The 19,804-nt window shown below is 40.3% G+C and overlaps 1 protein-coding gene across 1 annotated transcript; it reads right to left on the bottom strand.

Moving 5' to 3' along the window:
• Positions 1 to 2,204: 2,204 nt before the first annotated feature.
• ZDHHC22 (zDHHC palmitoyltransferase 22) lies at positions 2,205 to 18,955 on the bottom strand (the record flags this gene model as incomplete). The annotated part of the gene is made up of 2 exons (XM_081334763.1): positions 2,205 to 2,470; positions 18,391 to 18,955. 2 exons carry the CDS (start codon positions 18,953 to 18,955, stop codon positions 2,205 to 2,207), a joined length of 831 nt encoding a protein of 276 aa, XP_081190889.1.
• Positions 18,956 to 19,804: the final 849 nt, after the last annotated feature.

Below are 19,804 nucleotides of genomic sequence, written 5' to 3'. Positions count from 1 at the left end.
AAAAAAATATCTCCAGCACCTGCTGCCTCCCCAGACTTTCTCCAGGTATTTCAAGAAGACAGTAAGGTTACTTGTGCTGATTAATATTAACTTTGTATAATAGTCAGCTTGTTGGAAAAGAGTGGATTGAATCTGGGAATATTTTGAATCCAGATCCTCTGTGACATGGTAGGATTTTTACTTTCATATTAACCTTACTTTTATTTTAGTACTTTGGGACATATTTGGATTTTGCATTCCCAGCAGAGAATTCCAGGAGCTATATAAGGAGGGTAGCTAAAAAAAACTTAATTCAGAAACAAATCAACCTGTCCATACATACTATTATCCAAGTATCTGCATTATACATGATAAAAAGATTGGTGTCTCCTCATTGGTGTTCTTTCTTGGTGACATGGTCTATTCTCATCCCATGTAGTTACATCTTTTTGATATCATAAAAGTCTTTTTTATCAAGTTTTTAAATATCTTTGTATTTAAAACCACATACTATTCTGCCTGTATTATATGCTTTGTTACTTGTTCAATCATTATGTTTTGTAATACTTTTGTGCACAAACCTAAAAATAACACAAAAGATTGTGTTATCAGTGGAAGAGTGTATCCGTGTTTATGTTTTGATGTACGTGTTTTATGTTCTCTGCACATGCACAGTGTTTTCTGCACACACACACACTTTTTAGACACACTAAAAAGATTTTGGAAAAAAAAGCTCTGAATTTTGAAATATTGATGGATTTTAAGTTTCCACAAATTTCACAATACGGGAAGATAGCTTTTCTTAAAAAATAAATAAATCAGGCACTTTCCATTATAGAATCCTAGCACAGAGAACAACGGGAGTGTGTAATGAGCTAAAGATTGGCAGATTGATTGGATTTCTTGTTTAAACCCAGGAACTGGCTTCTCAGAGCTGAAAGATTTGCCTCTGGCCACTTTCTGCTGGTTAGTGAAGAGAGGAGTGGGTGCATCCAAAAAGCCATCACTGGGGTATGAACAGACCATGAAATAAAGCTTAGCTTAAGAGGACATGCAGAGTAAAAATGAGATAGTGAGCCTGAGGAGGGCTTGTTCCTAATATGTTCTTATCTCCCAGGAATGAGTCAAAGTCTTCGCCTTATTAATTATAATATCCTGACTGATTGCAAAGTGCTACTTTGAGGGCTGCTGCTTTCCCCTCAATAATTCAGTTGAGTATTTCACTTGACTTCCTTTGTGACAGATGTAGAATGATGGGTCCTGCTGTCTCTTGCTGATCTCCTTGCTTGCTAGAGGTCAGTGGCAATTTTTCAGAGTTGAAAGCATCAGGAGAGAGTCATTCCTTCACTTTACATATTCCCGTCTGTCCTCTGTATTTGGCCATCATTCACCCAAAGAATACTGTTGAGTTGGATTCATTTCAAGCAGCGCTGGGAGACAGAGAGGTTGAAAAACAAGCCTAACTCTGCAGAGATTCGAAAGGAAGGGTGGGAATGTATCTCCTATTCTGGAAGGGCATATGATAAGGCTATGAAATGCCATTCCTGCATATTGGAGTGGAGGTAGTTAGGGGAACAAGTAAGTGCTTTCCATTTCAAAACATAAGCAAATTCTACTTGCTTTCCCAGATCATTTGTGTTTGTGCGTGTGTGTGCGTGTGTGTGTGTTCGTTTGTAAGTTTTGCTTTTAAGAGTTTAATCAGCCATATTGTCCAGTGTTCACACAAAAAAGCAACTTCTTTCTCAATTGGGGTTATTTTAAGCTGCCAAAAATTTCAGCTAACACATTGGGCAAATCTCCCAGGAACCCATGCTTGTGCTTACAGCCTATTTGTGACAATACAGGCTACCTTGGGGAAGCTGAAGGTGGAGGATGCTCCTCCTTCCCCAATTAAGCACAAAAGTCAAGGTGGAAGGGAACTCAGTCATTGGGATAGGGTGGAGGAGAGAACTGGCTTCTCAAAGGAGGGATTGCTTAATATTCTTAGCAGCCCAGAGATGACTGCCATAGCTTTGATTGTACTAGAAGTGGTCAGTCCCGCTTCTTTTAAATCATAGAATTAGCCCATTGCCTCACTGGTTGCCCTTTTTCTGATACATTGCAAGGCTACAAGGTGGGGAAAGGACAAGTGTATCCAAGTACTGCATTCCATTACAGCAAATGTGTGTACATGGACATGGATGTGTGCAAGCACCTGTGCATGTTGCTAAGCGTTAAGGGAGGTGTCATTTCTCCTTTTGCTGGTGATAGTCACTTCCCACACTGAGCACAGGAATAAGCAGTCCAAGCAGCCATCTCTTCCCAAAGACCTCCTTCAGATTCTTCTTCCAGGGCTGGCCTTTGGCTGCCATCCCCTTCCGCATCTGGTACCGGGTTTGCCCTCGCAAGATCAGCAGCATTTGATGACAACAGAAGCCAGCACAGGCAAGTCCAATCCCCAGCCAGAGGTATAGCATGAGGATGACAAACATTTCTGAGCTTAGAAGAGCTCCTGCGAATCCCAGTGAGAAAAAGAGAGAAAGAGATCGGTTATTTTATAAATTCTTTTGCACTGCAGACATTCAGTCAGGAATTGTCAAGCTGATGATGTCTATCTATGTCATATGTGTACATAATATATGTCAAAATTTCTAATCTATCCCTCACAAAATGTGTTGGATAACAACTTCCAGCCAGCATTGCTATTAGTCATTCTGAGAGAAGGTGGATGGCAACTTTAATCCAACACTTTAGACTTGTGTTTATTTATTAATGGTCAGAAACCAAATAAAAGCATGTGAATGAGAATCAAATAAAAACAGGAATGGAACTGACTTAGAACATAGAACATAGAATAATAGTTGGTAGTCTTCTAGTCCAATGCCCTACTCAAGCAGGAGAGTCTAGTCTACACCATTTCAGACAAATGGTTGTCCAGTCTCTTTTTGAAAGCCTCCAGTGATGGAGCACCCACACTGAAAGCAAGCTATTCCATTGGTTTGATTGCTCACTGTTAGGAAATTTCTCTTTAGTTCTAGGTTGCTTCTCTACTTGATTAGTTTCCAACCACTATTTCTGGTCTTACCTTCGGGTGCTTTGGAAAATAGTTTTACCCCTTCATCTTTGTAAGAGCCCACAGTCCTAAATCAATAAATGGAAGAATGGAAAGGCAGATCCATTTGGCTGCCAATTTTATTAAAACAGTGCACATCCCAAAATACTGGTTGCCTATATGGACAGAGGAGTCATATTGATGTTATCTGAAGTGCTGGATGCATCTAACTGAAAGGAATGAAAGATAATACAAAAATGAACTTAAGCCTGAAAGCAAGTGTTCTCTGGAAGTTCCTTTGATAACATCAGTAAAATTGAGAAAGATCCACCCATTACAATTGCTACGGGTGTGCTATCTTCCTTTCTGTCCATGACATCATCCATTCACTCTCTTTCTCTCTATATATACACCTACAACAGAAGGGATTGTTCACTCTTCCCAGTGTTTAAATGGCTTGCTGGCAGATCTGAAATTAGGTGAAGAACCACAGCAGATTCTCCCTTAGATTAAAGGGAAACAAGTTCCCCGAGAAAATGCTGGTTTGCAGGATCAGCCCCAGAGCTCATGACGATGATACACTATCATACATATCATTAACCAACACTATCAAAGTTTATGCCACCGAATACTCTATTCCTCTTCATGCTGTGCTGCCTCTCTTCTTCATATCCTCAATGTTAAATGCTAAGAGGAAAGATCAGCACCAGTTTTGCCCTCTCCTTCTGGGTCTATATAGAAACAGGCAAGCTGTTGGACAATCATGGCAAGGCAGAATATGCAAGGATATTCAGAGGCACTCAGTCACTGCTGGTTTGCACAGCATAGCTTGACAGTAGCAGACTTAGAAACAGAAGTAAGCTATTGATAGCTGGTTTTCCCATTATAGTAAGCAGAGTTTAAAGTGGATTATATTCATCATCTCCTTCCCAGATAGCTAGGAGGGAAAAGTGTAAAATTGAAGAGACAGTTTAGTGTAGTGGTTAAGGCATCAGGCTAGACACTGGGAGATGGTGAGTTCTACTCCCAATTTAGGCAAAAAGCCACCTGGATGATTTTGGGCTAGCCCTAGAAAAGAGGCAATGGCAACCCACTTCTGTAAAATCTTGCCAAGAAAACTTCCCGGTAAAGTCTCTGAAAATTGGATACAATTGAATAGAAGAAAAAGAAAAGGTTGTAATGATATACACATCCTGCAAGGAAATAACCCTACAGAGCATCCTCAAAAATGTATTTTTTAACTTCAGTGGACTTAACTTACAGATATATTTGCACAAGATTGTACAGGACTATAAACATTTATTTTCCAGCATTCTCTTGATTATAATTTAATTAGAGTAATTTTTAACATAAGCATTCATTATTGATTCAGGTAAATATAATTCAGTTTCAATCACAACTAGTATATAAAAAAAGGCGAGGACTCTTGAATCTTTCATGGTTCTACCTGCTGAATTTCTCTTTTCTGTACAATTATTAAAGACGTAGAAATCTAAGAAGAAAATATATTTTCCCGTAAAGTCCTTAGTACTGTCTGAGTTTGGATATTTGCTTACATACTGGATTAATACTGCAATATCACCTGTATAAGTGATTGTTGATTTTGCTCTCTGTTTATATACAATAGTTTGCTCCGCCTGTGTTGGTGGGAGTATGGTTTTCTCCTTGGCATTTCTTCCCTGATTAGGATATTGTTTTCTGCTTGATTGTTTGCCTGGTATTAATTCCTGCTAATCTTGCTGTTGTCTGCTACAGGGGATGTGTTATGGTCTTTTTTGTTTCATTCTTTGCTTTTTTTATTGTCTCTTTTTGAATGGCGTGTACATAATCCATGCTCATCTGGGTGTCGGCTGTTGGATAAGATGTGTTTTGGTCTCTTTATTTCCTACTTGGCTTTTTTATTGTCTCTTTTGAATGCTGTGTACATGTGGTTAAGCCCAGATAAGCAGGGATTAACACCTAACAAACAATCAAGCAAAAAACAATACTCCAGGAAATACCAAGGAGAAAACCACACTCACACTCACCAGCACTGATGTTACCTAATCAAATAATGAAATGATGGCAAGCAAACAACCATGCTCAGAGAATACTTAAGACTCCATAGGTAGAATTTTTTTTCTTTGCACTTGGCTACTCTAGAGTACCTATGTATCATATTTCACTGTGGACAGACCTGCATTTAACTTTGTCTTCTTTGAAAACAACTGACTGATCTAAATTGGCATTAAAATAAAGAATCACAAGAAAGAAGAGTCCTGAAATTGTTTTTTTTTTCAGGGTTAGCAGCTGGACAGCAGATTCAGCAAAGAGAGATTCTTTGATCACAGTTTAATATTGACATCTGTTTAGTTAGTGGTGATTTCTACATTTGCATATATAATAAAATTCATAACATGAAAACATTCTGCAGCCCTAATGTCCTGACTTTTTAAAGTGATACGTTTCTTTCTTTTTTGCATTTCTTTCTTCCCTCCTTCTCTGAACGATCATTTGAGTAGGTAAATAAAGGATAGAATACCAGATTTACAGATTTTCTACACAAACCCTGTAATCTCTAGGAAGAATTAAATAGACATGTGTGGCATATGACTTGTTGCAAGCAGCATTATCCCCTTTGAAGCAATCAGGAGATTTCCAATGTTGCTGCATTTAATTCCTCATTTTGGGACTCAGCTAGCTTGCCAGATATGCTAAACTTTGACAGTTTGAGGTTGAGATATTAATTCTCTTATAGAGATATGTGAGTTAGACTGGAGAGCACAAACAGTTGGGTCTGGAGACATTTTTCACATTAACACTGACTTATCTATAAGGAGCAATATAAATACAACAGAAATAGACTTTTTTCTGCTTGCTTTCGCCATGAAAACCTGTGCTTCAGCATCCTTCCTATGGTCTTGTAATAGCTACATTTCTAATCACTACTACCACTATTACAGCCATTCCAATTCTGTTGCATCCTGATGCCCTGTAGCTTCTTCTTGTTGCACCTTATTTACTATATGTATGCTCTTTTTCTCCCTTCCATAATGAATTAGCTCTTCTTTCAGCTTTCAAGTCTTCTGGAGAAATGTCCTGTGGACCATTCTCTTGCACAGAAATTTAAAAGGAAAACTTCAAAGTGAAAGTTTTAACTAAGAGGTTTAATTCATTCCATCCAGATTTGAACAATGATCAAAGTTTCTTGTACCACTATAAAAGGTAAAGGTAAAGGTTCCCCCGCACATGCGTGCTAGTCGTTTCCGACTCTAGGGGCCGGTGCTCATCTCCGTTTCAAAGCCGAAGAGCCAGCGCTTGTCCGAGGACGTCTCCGTGGTCATGTGGCTGGCATGACTATAGCTCTTCATTAATTTAGCAGTGTTTGGAGTGCTGTTTTGTGAATGGTCATTTATTTTATCTAAATTGAAAACTGATTGCACCTTACATTTTACAGTCATTTAAATCCTCCTCCCTTACAATGAGTTTCTCCAACCTATACTATCAAAATCTTTTCACAAAATCATGCTTCTGCCATGTGATAAATCCATTAACAATGACCTAATCTGTCTTTAGCTTGAATGGTCTTTTTTGTTTGTTTGAGTTTTGCTGTTCTGAACTAACACAGCTGGTAGGGAATAACATCTGATTACATACAGACGTAATCAGAATGTCTCTTTCCCAAATCTCATCAGGTCCTGAGTATATTTGCTTTGATCAAGGAACATGTGCATCTTTCTGAAAGGCATGTAGGCACAGATCTGGTACTTCTATTACAATAAAAGGGGGCAAGCACTACAACAGGAAATCTCTTTGCACAGCTTCCATATCAGTTTAAAACAAACGCTGGGTTAAAATCTGTGCAACCAGAATAGCTATTTGATTAGAATAATGTGTAAAAAAAAATAACCTACAGGTAGTTCTTGCTTAAAGACCGTTCATTCAGTGACCATTTGAAGAGATGAAGTTATGGCAACACTGAACAAATGGTAGCAATGACCAGTCCTCCAAGTTACAGCAGTCACAACATGCCTATGGTCACATGATCAAAAATTGGGCACTTGGCAATTGGCCAGCATTTATGACCACAGGTACACTTTAACTCCTTCCACGCACCTATCTGCCCCTCCATACCTGCCCTGGCACTCCATTACTGTTGCCTATCCCTTGCCACCATCTTTTTCCCACCGCTGGCACAGGATCCAAGAACTGGGTGAGGGTGGTGCCCCCAAAATGCCCATAGTGAGCATGGCAGGGTAGTGGAGCCTCATCTGCTGAAGGGAGGTCAACAGACCCAACTAGAGAGGAGGTAAGAAGTTGGAGCTGTCAGAGGAGGCAAGGAAGTGATATGGACAGCAGCTCCCCAGGCAAAGGCAACAGCTGTGACTTCAACCAGAGAGCCACTGCCCATACTACCATGCTGCCTCCTCCCTAGCTGGGCCCAGACAGCATCCTTTAGCAAACTAGACTCTGCCACTCTGCCACAGTCACTGCACACCTGTATCTGGGGCTTTGTCCTTGTTATTTAATGCAGACATGTCAAACACAAGGCCCGGGGGCCAGATCTGGCCCGCAAAGTGGTTTCATGTGGCCCACAAAGCCATCCTGAAAACAGTGAGGGAACGGCCCCCACTGCCTTGGCCCTGGCCCAGAGACCCTCCTTCTGCCAGAGACCCTCAGATCTGTCCCACTCCTGCCCAGGCCCCCATAGTCACCCTTGATGCGAATGATGTAGAGCTGGCCACGCCCACCCAGTAGGCCATGCACACTCTAGCCACGCCCACCCAGTAGGCCACGCCCACCCTGGCCCCCTGAGGGCGAGCGCAATGCTGATGCGGCCCTCAATGAAATTGAGTTTGACACCCCTGATTTAATGGGTCTTTATTTTTCTAGCATTTGGGGTTATATTATTTATTTAGTTTATATCCTACTTTTCTTCCAGGATCCCACCGAATCAAATATATTTTTTCTGCTTAATTTCCACAATAATCCATGAAATAGGTTGTGCAGAGGAATAATAATTGAGATAAGGTCATTCAGTGTAATTCCATGGCTTAACGGGCATTTCAGCTTTTGTCTCTTCCATCCTTCTTCAAACCTCAACCTCTACCCTCCTGTGATTATCACTTGTTCATTTAATAAGGATTTTCACTCAGTCAATAAAAAGCTCCAATTAACAAAAGTGATTTGAAATTTGGGGTCTTAAAAAATACAAAGTACAACCTTTCTTGAATAGAAGTTCACTGGAATGAAGTTTGATGAAGCACTCTTGCTAACTTATGAATATTAAAGCTCCATATTCTTTCACTGTGGCAAGTAGGCCATTTACAAAGACTGTGTATCTCTGGTTAAATAGTATTTTAAATATTTGCTGATTTGATCTTTTTGTCCTTCATTTTATGAATCCGGTAAAAATCTCATTTCAGAAAACTGGATGTACTTAAAAAGTACAGAGATCATTGGGATGAAGTGAGTTATTTACAAAGCTCACACCAACTAAAGATAATAGATTGTCACTTAAGGTAAAGGTAAAGGTTTCCTCTGTCCAGTTGTGTTCGACTCTAGTTGGTGATGCACATCTCCGTTTCTTAGCTGAGGGAATCAACATTGTCTGAAGACACTCCTGTGGCCAGCATAGCTGTACACCAAAGGTGCATGGAATGCTGTTACTTTCCCACTGAAGTGATACCTATTGATCTACTCACATTTGCATCCTTTCGAACTGATAGGTGGGCAGGAGCTGGGGCAAGGAACGGGAGCTCACCCTATTGCACAGCACTCGGATTGCAAAAATGAGCTATCAGCTTTTCAGATGACAAAGTCAGCATCTTTAACCACTGAGCCATCATCCCCCCCTCTTTTATCACTTACCTTTCTGTTAATCTACCTGGTTATAGAAGAGCAGCATGTACTCATCCATCAGCCAGAGTAACTGGCATTCTGCACCACCTGATGTTCAGGAAGAATATCATAGCAGGACTGAGAACAATCTTGTTCCAAACAGCAGTGGAAAAAAGCAGCCTGAAGGAGTTTACTTTGCCTACCAAGTCAAACAAATACTCAGCTCTGCCTCCTATTGACAGTTCTCCTGAGCCCAGAGAGTAGCACACCTTGGCCATTCAAACAAAGTATGATCAATATTGACCAAAACAGCCTCCATACTGTCCCCATGAAGATCTCATTCTCTCCTTCCTTTGCCCCACTTCCCTCATGTATCTTCTCTTTTAAACCCTAAAGCCAAGCTAAGTCTACCCACTTCTTTCTCATTAATATCAACCTCTCCAAGAAACAACTTCTCTGAAAATCTAGATAATATACAATAAGCAAATCAAAAGAAAATTCCAGATGTTTTTCCTTATTTGTGATACTTTATATGGATTAAATAAGACTGTGATATTTAAGAATGCAAACCAGGGTGAAATTTAGATATATTTAATTATAGCTGCCTTGAATTCCTAAAGGAATAACTGGATATAAATCTAATAAATAAATTACTAAATAATCATGGAGTAGGATCCCTGATGACTTTCTCTATTAAATGGCACCATAGTGATATAAAAATAAGGAGGCTTGGCAGGCAAGCAAGTGTGTTAGACTTTGATTTCCACATTATCGTTACTTGGACTTTTACATTTAAACATAGTTTAATTTAAGTTTATGTGCTTTCAGCATCCCTAAGATAACAGAGATTTTTGTTCTACTGTATAGAGCTTGGTGCAATTTTAAAAGTTTCCTTTTCCTCAAGAAACTTATAATGATCAAGTAGAGTACCTATAATTCCTTCGGGGGTTTCTAAAAGGTCCTTTGCAATATTATCATCTCAACCTAAGAAGAGATTGTCAAGAGAATGTCAGTAGGAAAGGTCAGAATCAGGCTAATTTAAATTCCTGTCTATAAAGGTTGAACCATAAGCAGTCTTGCTTTCCTCTAGAAATGGATGCCTATACTACCTTTTTATTTATATTATTTTGTGTACATGTGGCAACCAGTGGCATTTCAATCTTCATGACATAGCTACAGTATAAAGCTATTTCTTCAACATTAGATCCCCAATTTCCATTATTTATCAGATTGATCTCAAAGGAACCGAAAGAGAAGAGCTATGGTGGATGAGATCAAAGTTAAAGCATCCTGTTTCCAGTTTTCTATTTTGTTTTGATGCATCAGATTATTGTTCAGCATATACCCAGAGGAAACCCTGCACACAGCAAAAATTGACACTTGGCATGAAGATCTTGACCTGTTACTTGTGCTGTGTGTTTAGTATTCTGGGCTAAAATGCCTCTGAACCTTTAAGTGTCTTATCAGTCATTGATGGAATTAGGTAAGAATGAATTTACTAATTTCCACTAGCGTGGGAAAGCACATCCTTCTGTCCTTCTACTGATGCTCATCAACTTTCATCAAGCCCTTTAGTTTTGGTGTCCTCATGATGATCAGGAGAATCACACTTTTCATGGTAGCAAATAGCTTTCATTAACTGTGACAGCTGTAACAGTGGCAGCTGGCTCCTTCAAAATACTTCTTTAAACATGACATTAAGTTTGGTTTTCCTAAATACAGTGTGTCCTTTCATTCTTGTCAGGTTGCATCATGAACGGTTAAGAACAAAAAACAGACCAGTCTCTTTTAAAAAGCAAAGAATAGTCATGTATAATTAGTCTCTCCTGGAAGATGGATTTGCAGTAGCAGAAAAGGAATTTGAAGAAAAATATTAATTGGATTCCTGTGCTATCCACTTTCATGCTGGGGTTCTGTTGGAGGATGTGCAGACATACTTTCTCCCCAAAAGCTGCAATCTTCATATGGGGTCACGTTTTCCGACCTTCAGCAGTGAGGAGTCATTTGCTTTGCCACCTCCTCCAAGTACAGTATAAATCTTCTCTACTCCATTTACTGAAAAATACACGCAGCTATTTAATCTTGTTGAAGTAAGCAAATAAACCGATTTAATTTTTAAATTGATGACTCATCCTGAGTAAACTTTATAAAATCTGGGTATCACACAGTCTGCACAGCTTCCCTAGACTTTTATACTTGAATATAATTTTCTTCCAGATGGATATGGGGTGATTTCATGATGGTCATAGCAAAACTGTTGCTAACAATGGTGTTAGAAATGACAACTCATGATGATGATGGTGAGGATGTCTTTGTATTCATTTCTAGGTTTGAAATCCATTCTTGGCTACCCAATGTCTAGCTCAGCTTTCCTCAGTTTTATGCCCTTCAGTTGAACTGGACTTCAACTCCTACTACTGCAATCTGCAAACATGGAAATTGTACTTTAGCACATAAGGGGTGTAGGCATTCAGTTGGAAAAAGCTGCTGAAATTTTTCTAATTCTAATTTTAACTTATTGTTTCAGCTGGGTTATTACAGAATAAATGCATAAACATAAGAAAGGAGTATCATTTCTTTCCTTGGACCTAGCTGGTAGAGTATAGCTTCTCAAGATGTTGCTATTCCTACTATGAAAAGGATCTGTATTACTCTGCCTGGGATTTGTCTAGATAGGGAGAAAATCTTGAAAACTGTGGGCTCTTTTTACAGATTCAAGCATTTTCAAGACATTTTCCCCATCATGTCAAGCTTGGAGCTATGACTTCTGAAAAGTCCCTATTGTGTACTGACAAGGCAGCAATTTATACGGAATTGTGGCTGAAGGTGAGCGCCATGAAGACACATGCCAGACTGGATAGTGGAGTGGAATCTCAGTTAATAAGATGGTATGGCCAGGTTAATATTAAGATATTATTATTAACATTATTATTAACATATTATTATGTTAATGCATTATTATTAACATACCGGTAATAATGATTCTCAGAAGAAATGGAGTAGCCTTCATAGTCAATAAAAAAATAGGAAAAGCAATACTGGGATACAATCCTCAAAATGACAGAATGATCTCAGTTCGAATCCAAGGCAAACCATTCAATATCACAGTAGTCCAAGTCTATGCCCCAACCACCGGTGCTGAAGAGGATGAAATTGACCGGTTCTACGAAGCCCTACAGCACCTTATAGAACTAACACCAAAAAATGATGTCCTTATCATCATGGGGGATTGGAATGCTAAAGTAGGAAGCCAAAAGATAACTGGAATAACAGGCAAGTTTGGCCTTGGAGTACAAAATGAAGCAGGGCACAGGCTGATAGAATTTTGTCAAGAGAATACGATGGTCATAGCAAACACTCTTTTCCAACAACCCAAGAGACGGCTCTACACATGGACATCACCAGACAGTCAACACAGAAATCAGATTGACTATATGTTCTGCAGCCAAAGATGGAGAAGCTCTATACAGTCAGTAAAAACAAGACCAGGAGCTGACTGTGGCTCAGACCATGAGCTTCTTGTTGCAAAGTTTAGGCTTAAATTAAAGAAAGTAGGGAAAAGCGCTAGGCCAGTCAGGTATGAATTAAATCATATCCCTGTTGAATATACAGTAGAGGTGACAAATAGATTTAAGGAATTAGATCTGATAGACAGAGTGCCTGAAGAACTATGGACAGAGGTTCGTGACATTGTACAACAGGTAGCAACCAAAACCATCCCAAAGAAAAAGAAATGCAAGAAAGCAAAATGGCTGTCTGAGGAAGCTTTGCAAATAGCTGAGGAAAGGAGGGAAGCGAAAGGCAAGGGAGAAAAACATAGATATGCCCAATTGAATGCAGAATTCCAGAGAATAGCTAGAAGAGATAAGAATGCCTTCTTAAATGAACAATGCAAAGAAATAGAAGAAAACAATAGAATAGGGAGGACCAGAGATCTTTTCAAGAAAATTGGAGAGATGAAGGGAACGTTTAATGCAAAAATGGGCATGATAAAGGACCAAAATGGCAGGGACCTAACAGAGGCAGAAGAGATTAAGAAGAGGTGGCAAAATTACACAGAAGAACTATACAAGAATGAGCTTAACGTCCCTGATAATCACAATGAGGTGGTCACTGACCTCGAGCCAGACATCCTAGAATGTGAAGTGAAGTGGGCCTTAGAAAAGCTGAGCAACAACAAAGCTAGTGGAGGTGACAGTATTCCAGCTGAGCTATTCAAAATCTTAAAAGACAGTGCAGTAAAAGTGCTACACTCAATTTGCCAGCAAATTTGGAAAACTCAACAGTGGCCACAGGATTGGAAAAGATCAGTTTACATTCCAATTCCAAAGAAAGGCAGTGCCAAAGAATGTTCAAACTATCGCACCATTGCACTCATTTCTCATGCTAGTAAAGTCATGCTTAAAATCCTACAAGCTAGACTTCAGCAGTATGTGGATCGAGAACTACCAGAAGTACAGGCAGGATTTCGAAGAGGCAGAGGAACTAGAGATCAAATTGCCAACATACGCTGGATCATGGAGAAAGCTAGGGAGTTCCAGAAAAACATCTACTTCTGCTTCATTGACTATGCTAAAGCCTTTGATTGTGTGGATCATAACAAACTGTGGCAAGTTCTTAAAGAGATGGGAGTACCAGACCATCTTATTTGTCTCTTGAGAAACCTATATGCGGGTCAAGAAGCAACAGTGAGAACTGGACACGGAACCACTGATTGGTTCAAAATTGGGAAAGGAGTCCGGCAAGGCTGTATACTGTCGCCCTGCCTATTTAACTTATATGCAGAGCACATCATGAGAAAGGCAGGGCTAGATGAATCAAAAGTTGGAATTAAGATTGCCGGAAGAAATATCAACAACCTAAGATACGCAGATGATACCACTCTAATGGCAGAAAGTGAAGAAGAACTAAAGAGCCTCTTGTTGCAGGTGAAGAAGGAGAGTGCAAAACTTGGGTTGAAACTTAACATTAAGAAAACCAAGATCATGGCACCTGGCAAATAGATGGGGAAGAAATGGAAGTAGTGACAGATTTTATTTTCCTGGGCTCCAAGATCACTGCAGATGGGGACTGTAGCCAAGAAATTAAAAGACGCTTGCTCCTGGGGAGGAAAGCCATGGCAAATCTAGACAGCACACTAAAAAGCAGAGACATCACCCTGTCAACAAAAGTGCGTATAGTCAAGGCTATGGTCTTCCCAGTTGCAATGTATGGCAGTGAAAGTTGGACCATAAGAAAGGCTGAGCGCCAAAGAATTGAGGCCTTTGAACTCTGGTGCTGGAGAAGACTCCTGCGAGTCCCTTGGACTGCAAGGCGATCAAACCGGTCAGTCCTAGAGGAGATCAATCCTGACTGCTCTTTAGAAGGCCAGATCCTGAAGCTAAAACTCAAATACTTTGGCCACCTAATGAGAAGGAAGGATTCACTGGAGAAGAGCCTAACGCTGGGAAAGATTGAGGGCAATAGAAGAAGGGGACGACAGAGAATGAGGTGGCTGGATGGAGTCACTGAAGCAGTAGGCGTGAGCTTAAATGGACTCCAGAAGATGGTAGAGGACAGGAAGGCCTGGAGGAATGTTGTCCATAGGGTCGCGATGGGTCGGACACGACTTCGCAGCTAACAACAACAACAACAACAAATAATGATTCTTCAACAACAACAACAACAACAACAACAAGACAGAAGTGCTGTTTGCCCAGAAACCATATAATTCACCTTTGATTCTGTTTTAACCTAGTTGGATTATCACCCCTTAAGGAGCAGGTTCATGATTTGTGGGTCTTTCTAAACTCCTAGCTACTGTTAAATAGGCAACTGGAAGGTATAGTTGGGATGGTCTGCTCACTTTTGAGTGGTGCATCAATTGTACCTCAACCTAAAGCAGAAGGCATAGGTAGCAATTACTCATGTCCTTATCAACTCTTGGTTAGATTATAGCAATGTATCTTGAAGACTATCTAGAATCAGCAGTCACTAAAGAATGCAACAACCTATTCTCTGGTCCTGAGAGTCACTAGAATGATATGAAACCAGTGTTGTGGCTGCTATTGTTGCCAGTAGACTTCTAAGGGTAAATCAAAATGTTGGTTTTCTCTTATAAAGAACTATACGATTGGCACCTTAGCATCTTCAGGATTGCATGAGAAATGCAGTGCCAACCATCTAGTGCTTGCTTCCCTTCTAGAGATATTAGATACCAGAAAGAAGAACTAGAAATATTTTTCTGTATGTGCTCAATCTCTATATGAATGACACTTTCTGTGCCTTTTGAAAGGTACTCAAAACATAATTGTTTCAAACAACATTCAGTCTGGGATGTCACTTACACTGAAGAATTTGGGCAATTGCATTTTATTACAACTGAAGATAAAATTACAAGCTTTTCAGATTTTTATAAGTATATAAACAGGCAAGAGCCCAAATGGAGCTGATGCTACACAAATACTGTAATAAATGATGACACAATTACATACATTTCTGCATCAGAATAATTCATGTCTCAAATATCTGAGAGAAGGCGCTGTTAAAGAAAGAAAAAACTTTCTAGCGACAGCATAATTTGGTTCTCTTTCCCTGTCAGGCTCTTCCTGTCATTAGATCCTCGGGGAAGCTACATCATTATTTTAATTAAAGCAGATCCTGTAATCTTACAAGTGTCAGAAAGCATGCTGAAGCCCATAATATAACTCAGGCAAGCAGAGGCAATGATAGTGCTATACTGTTCTACCATCAAGAGAGGTCTGATGAAGAATGGAGAAATGCAAGCACTGTATCAGACATTATGGTTAAGAAAGATCCTAGAGTGGCCACATGCCCTATTTTTGTAGAAGATATTCCTATCTGAAATAAAAATATTTGGAAAGATGTCCAGACCAGCTCCAGTTTATAAACTCCTGAAGGGAGAATCAGAGGTCTTGCAGTTGTACATTAACATTGAGCCCTGGCTGTAGACCAGGGGTGTCAAACTCAATTTCATTGAGGGCCGCATCAGCATTGCGGTTGCCCTCAGGGGGCCAGATGGGTGTGGCCTGGGTGGGCGTGGCCTACTGGGTGGGCATGGCTAAAGTGCGTATGGCCTACTGGGTGGGCATGGCCAGCTCTACATCGTTCGCATCAAGGGTGCCTATGGGGGCCTGGGCAGGAGTGGGACAGATCTGAGGGTCTCTGGCAGGAGGAGGGTCTCTGGGCCAGGGCCAAGGCAGTGGGGGCCGTTCCCTCACTGTTTCCAGGATGGCTTTGCGGGCCGCATGAAACCACTTCACGGACCGGATCTGGCCTCCGGGCCTTGTGTTTGACATGTCTGCTGTAGACTGAACATGCACGCAAGTCATCTGGCCCTTATGATAAAATGTATTTACATAATAGTCATAATTTCTAGATTTGCATGAATGTATAACACGCGTAATTTTTAAGCAAATGTATGATTACTTTGCCTTAAAAATTTTATGGATCATATCATAGTATCTCTTTTACTTCTTTTTTCCTCCACTGTGTAACAGTGAGCAGAGGGAAAGCAGCAGGAAAAACTTGGCAAAATGTTAATTTAAGAAACTGATCCTACTTTTTTAAAAAAGCTTTCTGATCTTCTTTGAGGAATTAACCATAAGGCAGGCTAGAGTTTACAGAATTGCATGCTTATCACTGATACCTGAAATAGTATAAGGTTCCTGCCTTGAAGAGGGGATTAGACAAGACGACCTCTGAGGTCCCTTCCAGTCCAATGATTCTATGATTCAAATGTATCATGGTATCTAATAACCAAGTTGGGAGCATTTACTCATAATAAAACAATAAAGAACCCTCATGAACATAGTCTAGGTCAGGGGCGTCAAACTGCCAGCCCGCGGGCCAGAGGGATCATAGCAAAACTGCGCCCACCCCATTGCCGGCAATGGCAAAAAAGTTGTGATACGTTGCGACATGTCATGTGACGTTGCGAGTTTGACACCCCTGGTCTAGGTCAATCAGTCAATGGATATCCTGTATAATCATGTGCCTGCCATTCTTTGTAAGACTTGCCTTTTACCATCCCTCTGTAAGCTTTTTGTCAATAAAATATAGAAAGATTATATAGACAAGTCCATCAAAAGAAAAAAAATATTCTGCAGTTATTTTCAGAACTGAACCATAATGTGTTGTGCAAAGTATCTCTTATTCTTCATTATTTTCTGAGCTTTGATTCTTGGGATTTTCTACTAAGACCAGGATTGGAGGAATTTTAGAACAAAATCTAGTATTGACTATAAAGTCCAAAATCAAAATTTCTTTCATGTTAAAATAACTAAACACTTCAATTGATATATATGCATGCTATGCACATCAATCCTCAGAAATAAGTCTTACCAAGTTCCAAAAACTTTATTCTTTAGTTAATGGGTTTTAAAAGGCTCAAGCAGGTTTATGCTTTTTATTCTTAATTTTTTATACATTTAATTCTGATCATGTGTAATGGATGTGTATGAGCAGGATATTGCTAGATTTTTTTGCTATTTTTTTATTGAAAAGTTTTTCAATACATTTTATCTTTAACAAAACAACCCCTCCCAACCCACCCACCCCTTCCCAACCCAGCCCAACCCTCCCTCCCTCCCCTTGCTATTTGAGGTAATACAATACAATTAGTCTTCAGAACTCCTCAAGTATATATTCTCCAACTTGTTTTAGTATCTGAAGTTTAAAAAAATACCTTTTATTCCTTTGCAATAAAAATGTAATAATAAAATAAAAATGTGTTGCCATGAAGTAGCAGATGCATGTTGCCTACTTGTAGGATAATTCTCTCAATCACACTCTGAGGAGCAAGTTCTCCTTGAAAGCTATTATATTGTTAAGACTCTTGTCAACTTTTGAATGCTGTGTGGCCATCTTCCAGCACCTTTCAAAACTCCCACGTGAACAACTGAACGAGTACTCATGCATTCACTTCCAGGAATTTCATGAAATCTAGGAATTTTTACTGCTGGCTAAACTTTGTTACAAGATAATATTGTCAAAAGCATAAGAAGATCTCTGAGGGATCAGGCCAACTTCATCCCACCCAGTATTCTCTTGCCATACAGGATAACCAGTGTCTATGGGAATGTCACAGCAGAACATGAGTACAATATCACCTCCTACTCATATTCCCCACCAACTGGTATCAGGAGTTTACTCCTCTGAAACTGAAGGTAGCAAATAGCAATCAGCTGTATCAGCCATCAGGAGAAACTACTAATATTCTTATTCTTCATGAATGTGTCCTTCCCTTTTTAGCCATCCAAAGTGCTGACCATTGCTATAGTTTCTGACTGCAACCATAATTAACATCTGAATTATGTTTTTCTTTTCTCCATCCTGCATCTCCTGCCATTCAGCTTGATTATATGACTCTGTTATCACTGCAAGAGAGATTGCTGAGAGGAAAAAACCCAACATTATCCTATTCCCTTATCATCCCAATGTGAATATTGCAGATGTGTCCACCCCCTTTTTAAAAAATCCTAAACTTAAAAAAAAACAAAGAAACTATGTCAGTTCCAAGGAATTGTTGCAAGAGGAGAAAAGGGAGTGATGATACTTACCTGAGAAGAACTGGCTAATGGAGTGAGGCAGAAGAGTTAGGAAAGCCAGTGGGCTGGCAAAGGAAGTTGAGAGTGCAGCAGAAATATAAGCCACCCCAGCCACCAGGGAATCAAGGCAAGCCAAGGAGGTATACAGACAGAACATGATGAAGTTCCGCATATTAGTATTCCCAATGCAATTCCCTGTGAAGAAACAGTGGTGGTCATGCCTCTGGGTGGTTCGGGCACACAGTCTACAGAAGTGAGTGCCAGGCAGGGCTGAAGCAGGGGACCTGTTTCCATCTGGCCACTCAGTCACCCCTTTGGCTCCTCTAGCCAAATCTGGGCCTTTCCCCAGGTCCTCCTCGGGGGAGTTCTGTATTACCAGGATGTAGTTGCCCAAAGCATTAGCTGAGAGGTACAGAAAGAGAGCCCCATGCAGCAGAGCAGAGGAGAAAAGTGGGGTGGTGGAAGGGTCTTTGAACATGCTTGGAATGAAGAGGAAGAGCTGGAGGACGAAGGTCATTAAGGAGATACAGAAGAAGTAGGCTGGAGCGACCACATTGAGAAACCTGAGCATTAGCATTGTGGATTACATTCCTGCAGGGGAGAGCAAGAAGAGAACATGCATTACCACCAGCAACCTCATCCCTCCACTTGCTCTTTCCCAGTCATGTCAAGTTCCACATCTTCTTTGCCAATTCACTGTTGGGAAGACAACCCCCTCCCACAGCCCCTTATTCTCCTTCCCCTCTGTTTGGAGGCAATCCCCTCTCCTCTTTGTCCTCTTCACTTCCTGCTCAGCCAGGGTGCAAAGAGATTCTTTCCAAGAGAAAAGGATCTCTCTGCTGTACTTCAGAGAGCCTCAGATATGATTACAGAGTTTGATGGATTACACTGGCTCTTCTTCTGTCCCTGCCTACTTTCCTGGCAGCCCCTGCCTAGACTTCCTGGCTCAAGTTCTCTCCACACTTGCCTGGAAGTGTATTCCATTGACTAGTGAGTTTACTTTAAGTAGAGACATGGGGGATTCATTTCAAAGTCTGCAGTTGCAGAGTCCCTCTTCTGTGCAGGATGTCCTTCTTACTATTACTAATGATTGTGCAATATTATTGAATAATAGTGGGGAATTGGGGACTATTCTAATTTGCTGCAATAGAGATCATGAACAATGCTCTAATTTAGCATGGAAAGCCACAAATCTTCTCAGCTGCTATCTGGACATACACATAATTAGGAAATGCTGCAAACAGCTGCTGAAGTGCTGCCCAGCCTCCAACAGTGCACTGGGAAGGAACTCTGCCACACAGCCCAAGCTCTTGCTTTCTTCTTTCTGTCTGTCTGGTGTGACTGTGCAGCCAGTTCACATTATAAAATGAAGCTACCAAACGTTCATTTCCAGACACCCAAACATGGATGCTTTCCTATGACTACT

The sequence above is a fragment of the Vipera berus genome (assembly GCF_964194415.1).
Source record: "Vipera berus genome assembly, chromosome: 1".
Taxonomy (NCBI): domain Eukaryota; kingdom Metazoa; phylum Chordata; class Lepidosauria; order Squamata; family Viperidae; genus Vipera; species Vipera berus.
Note: the sequence above shows the minus strand (reverse complement) of the source record. Positions and strands in the feature narration are given on the sequence as shown.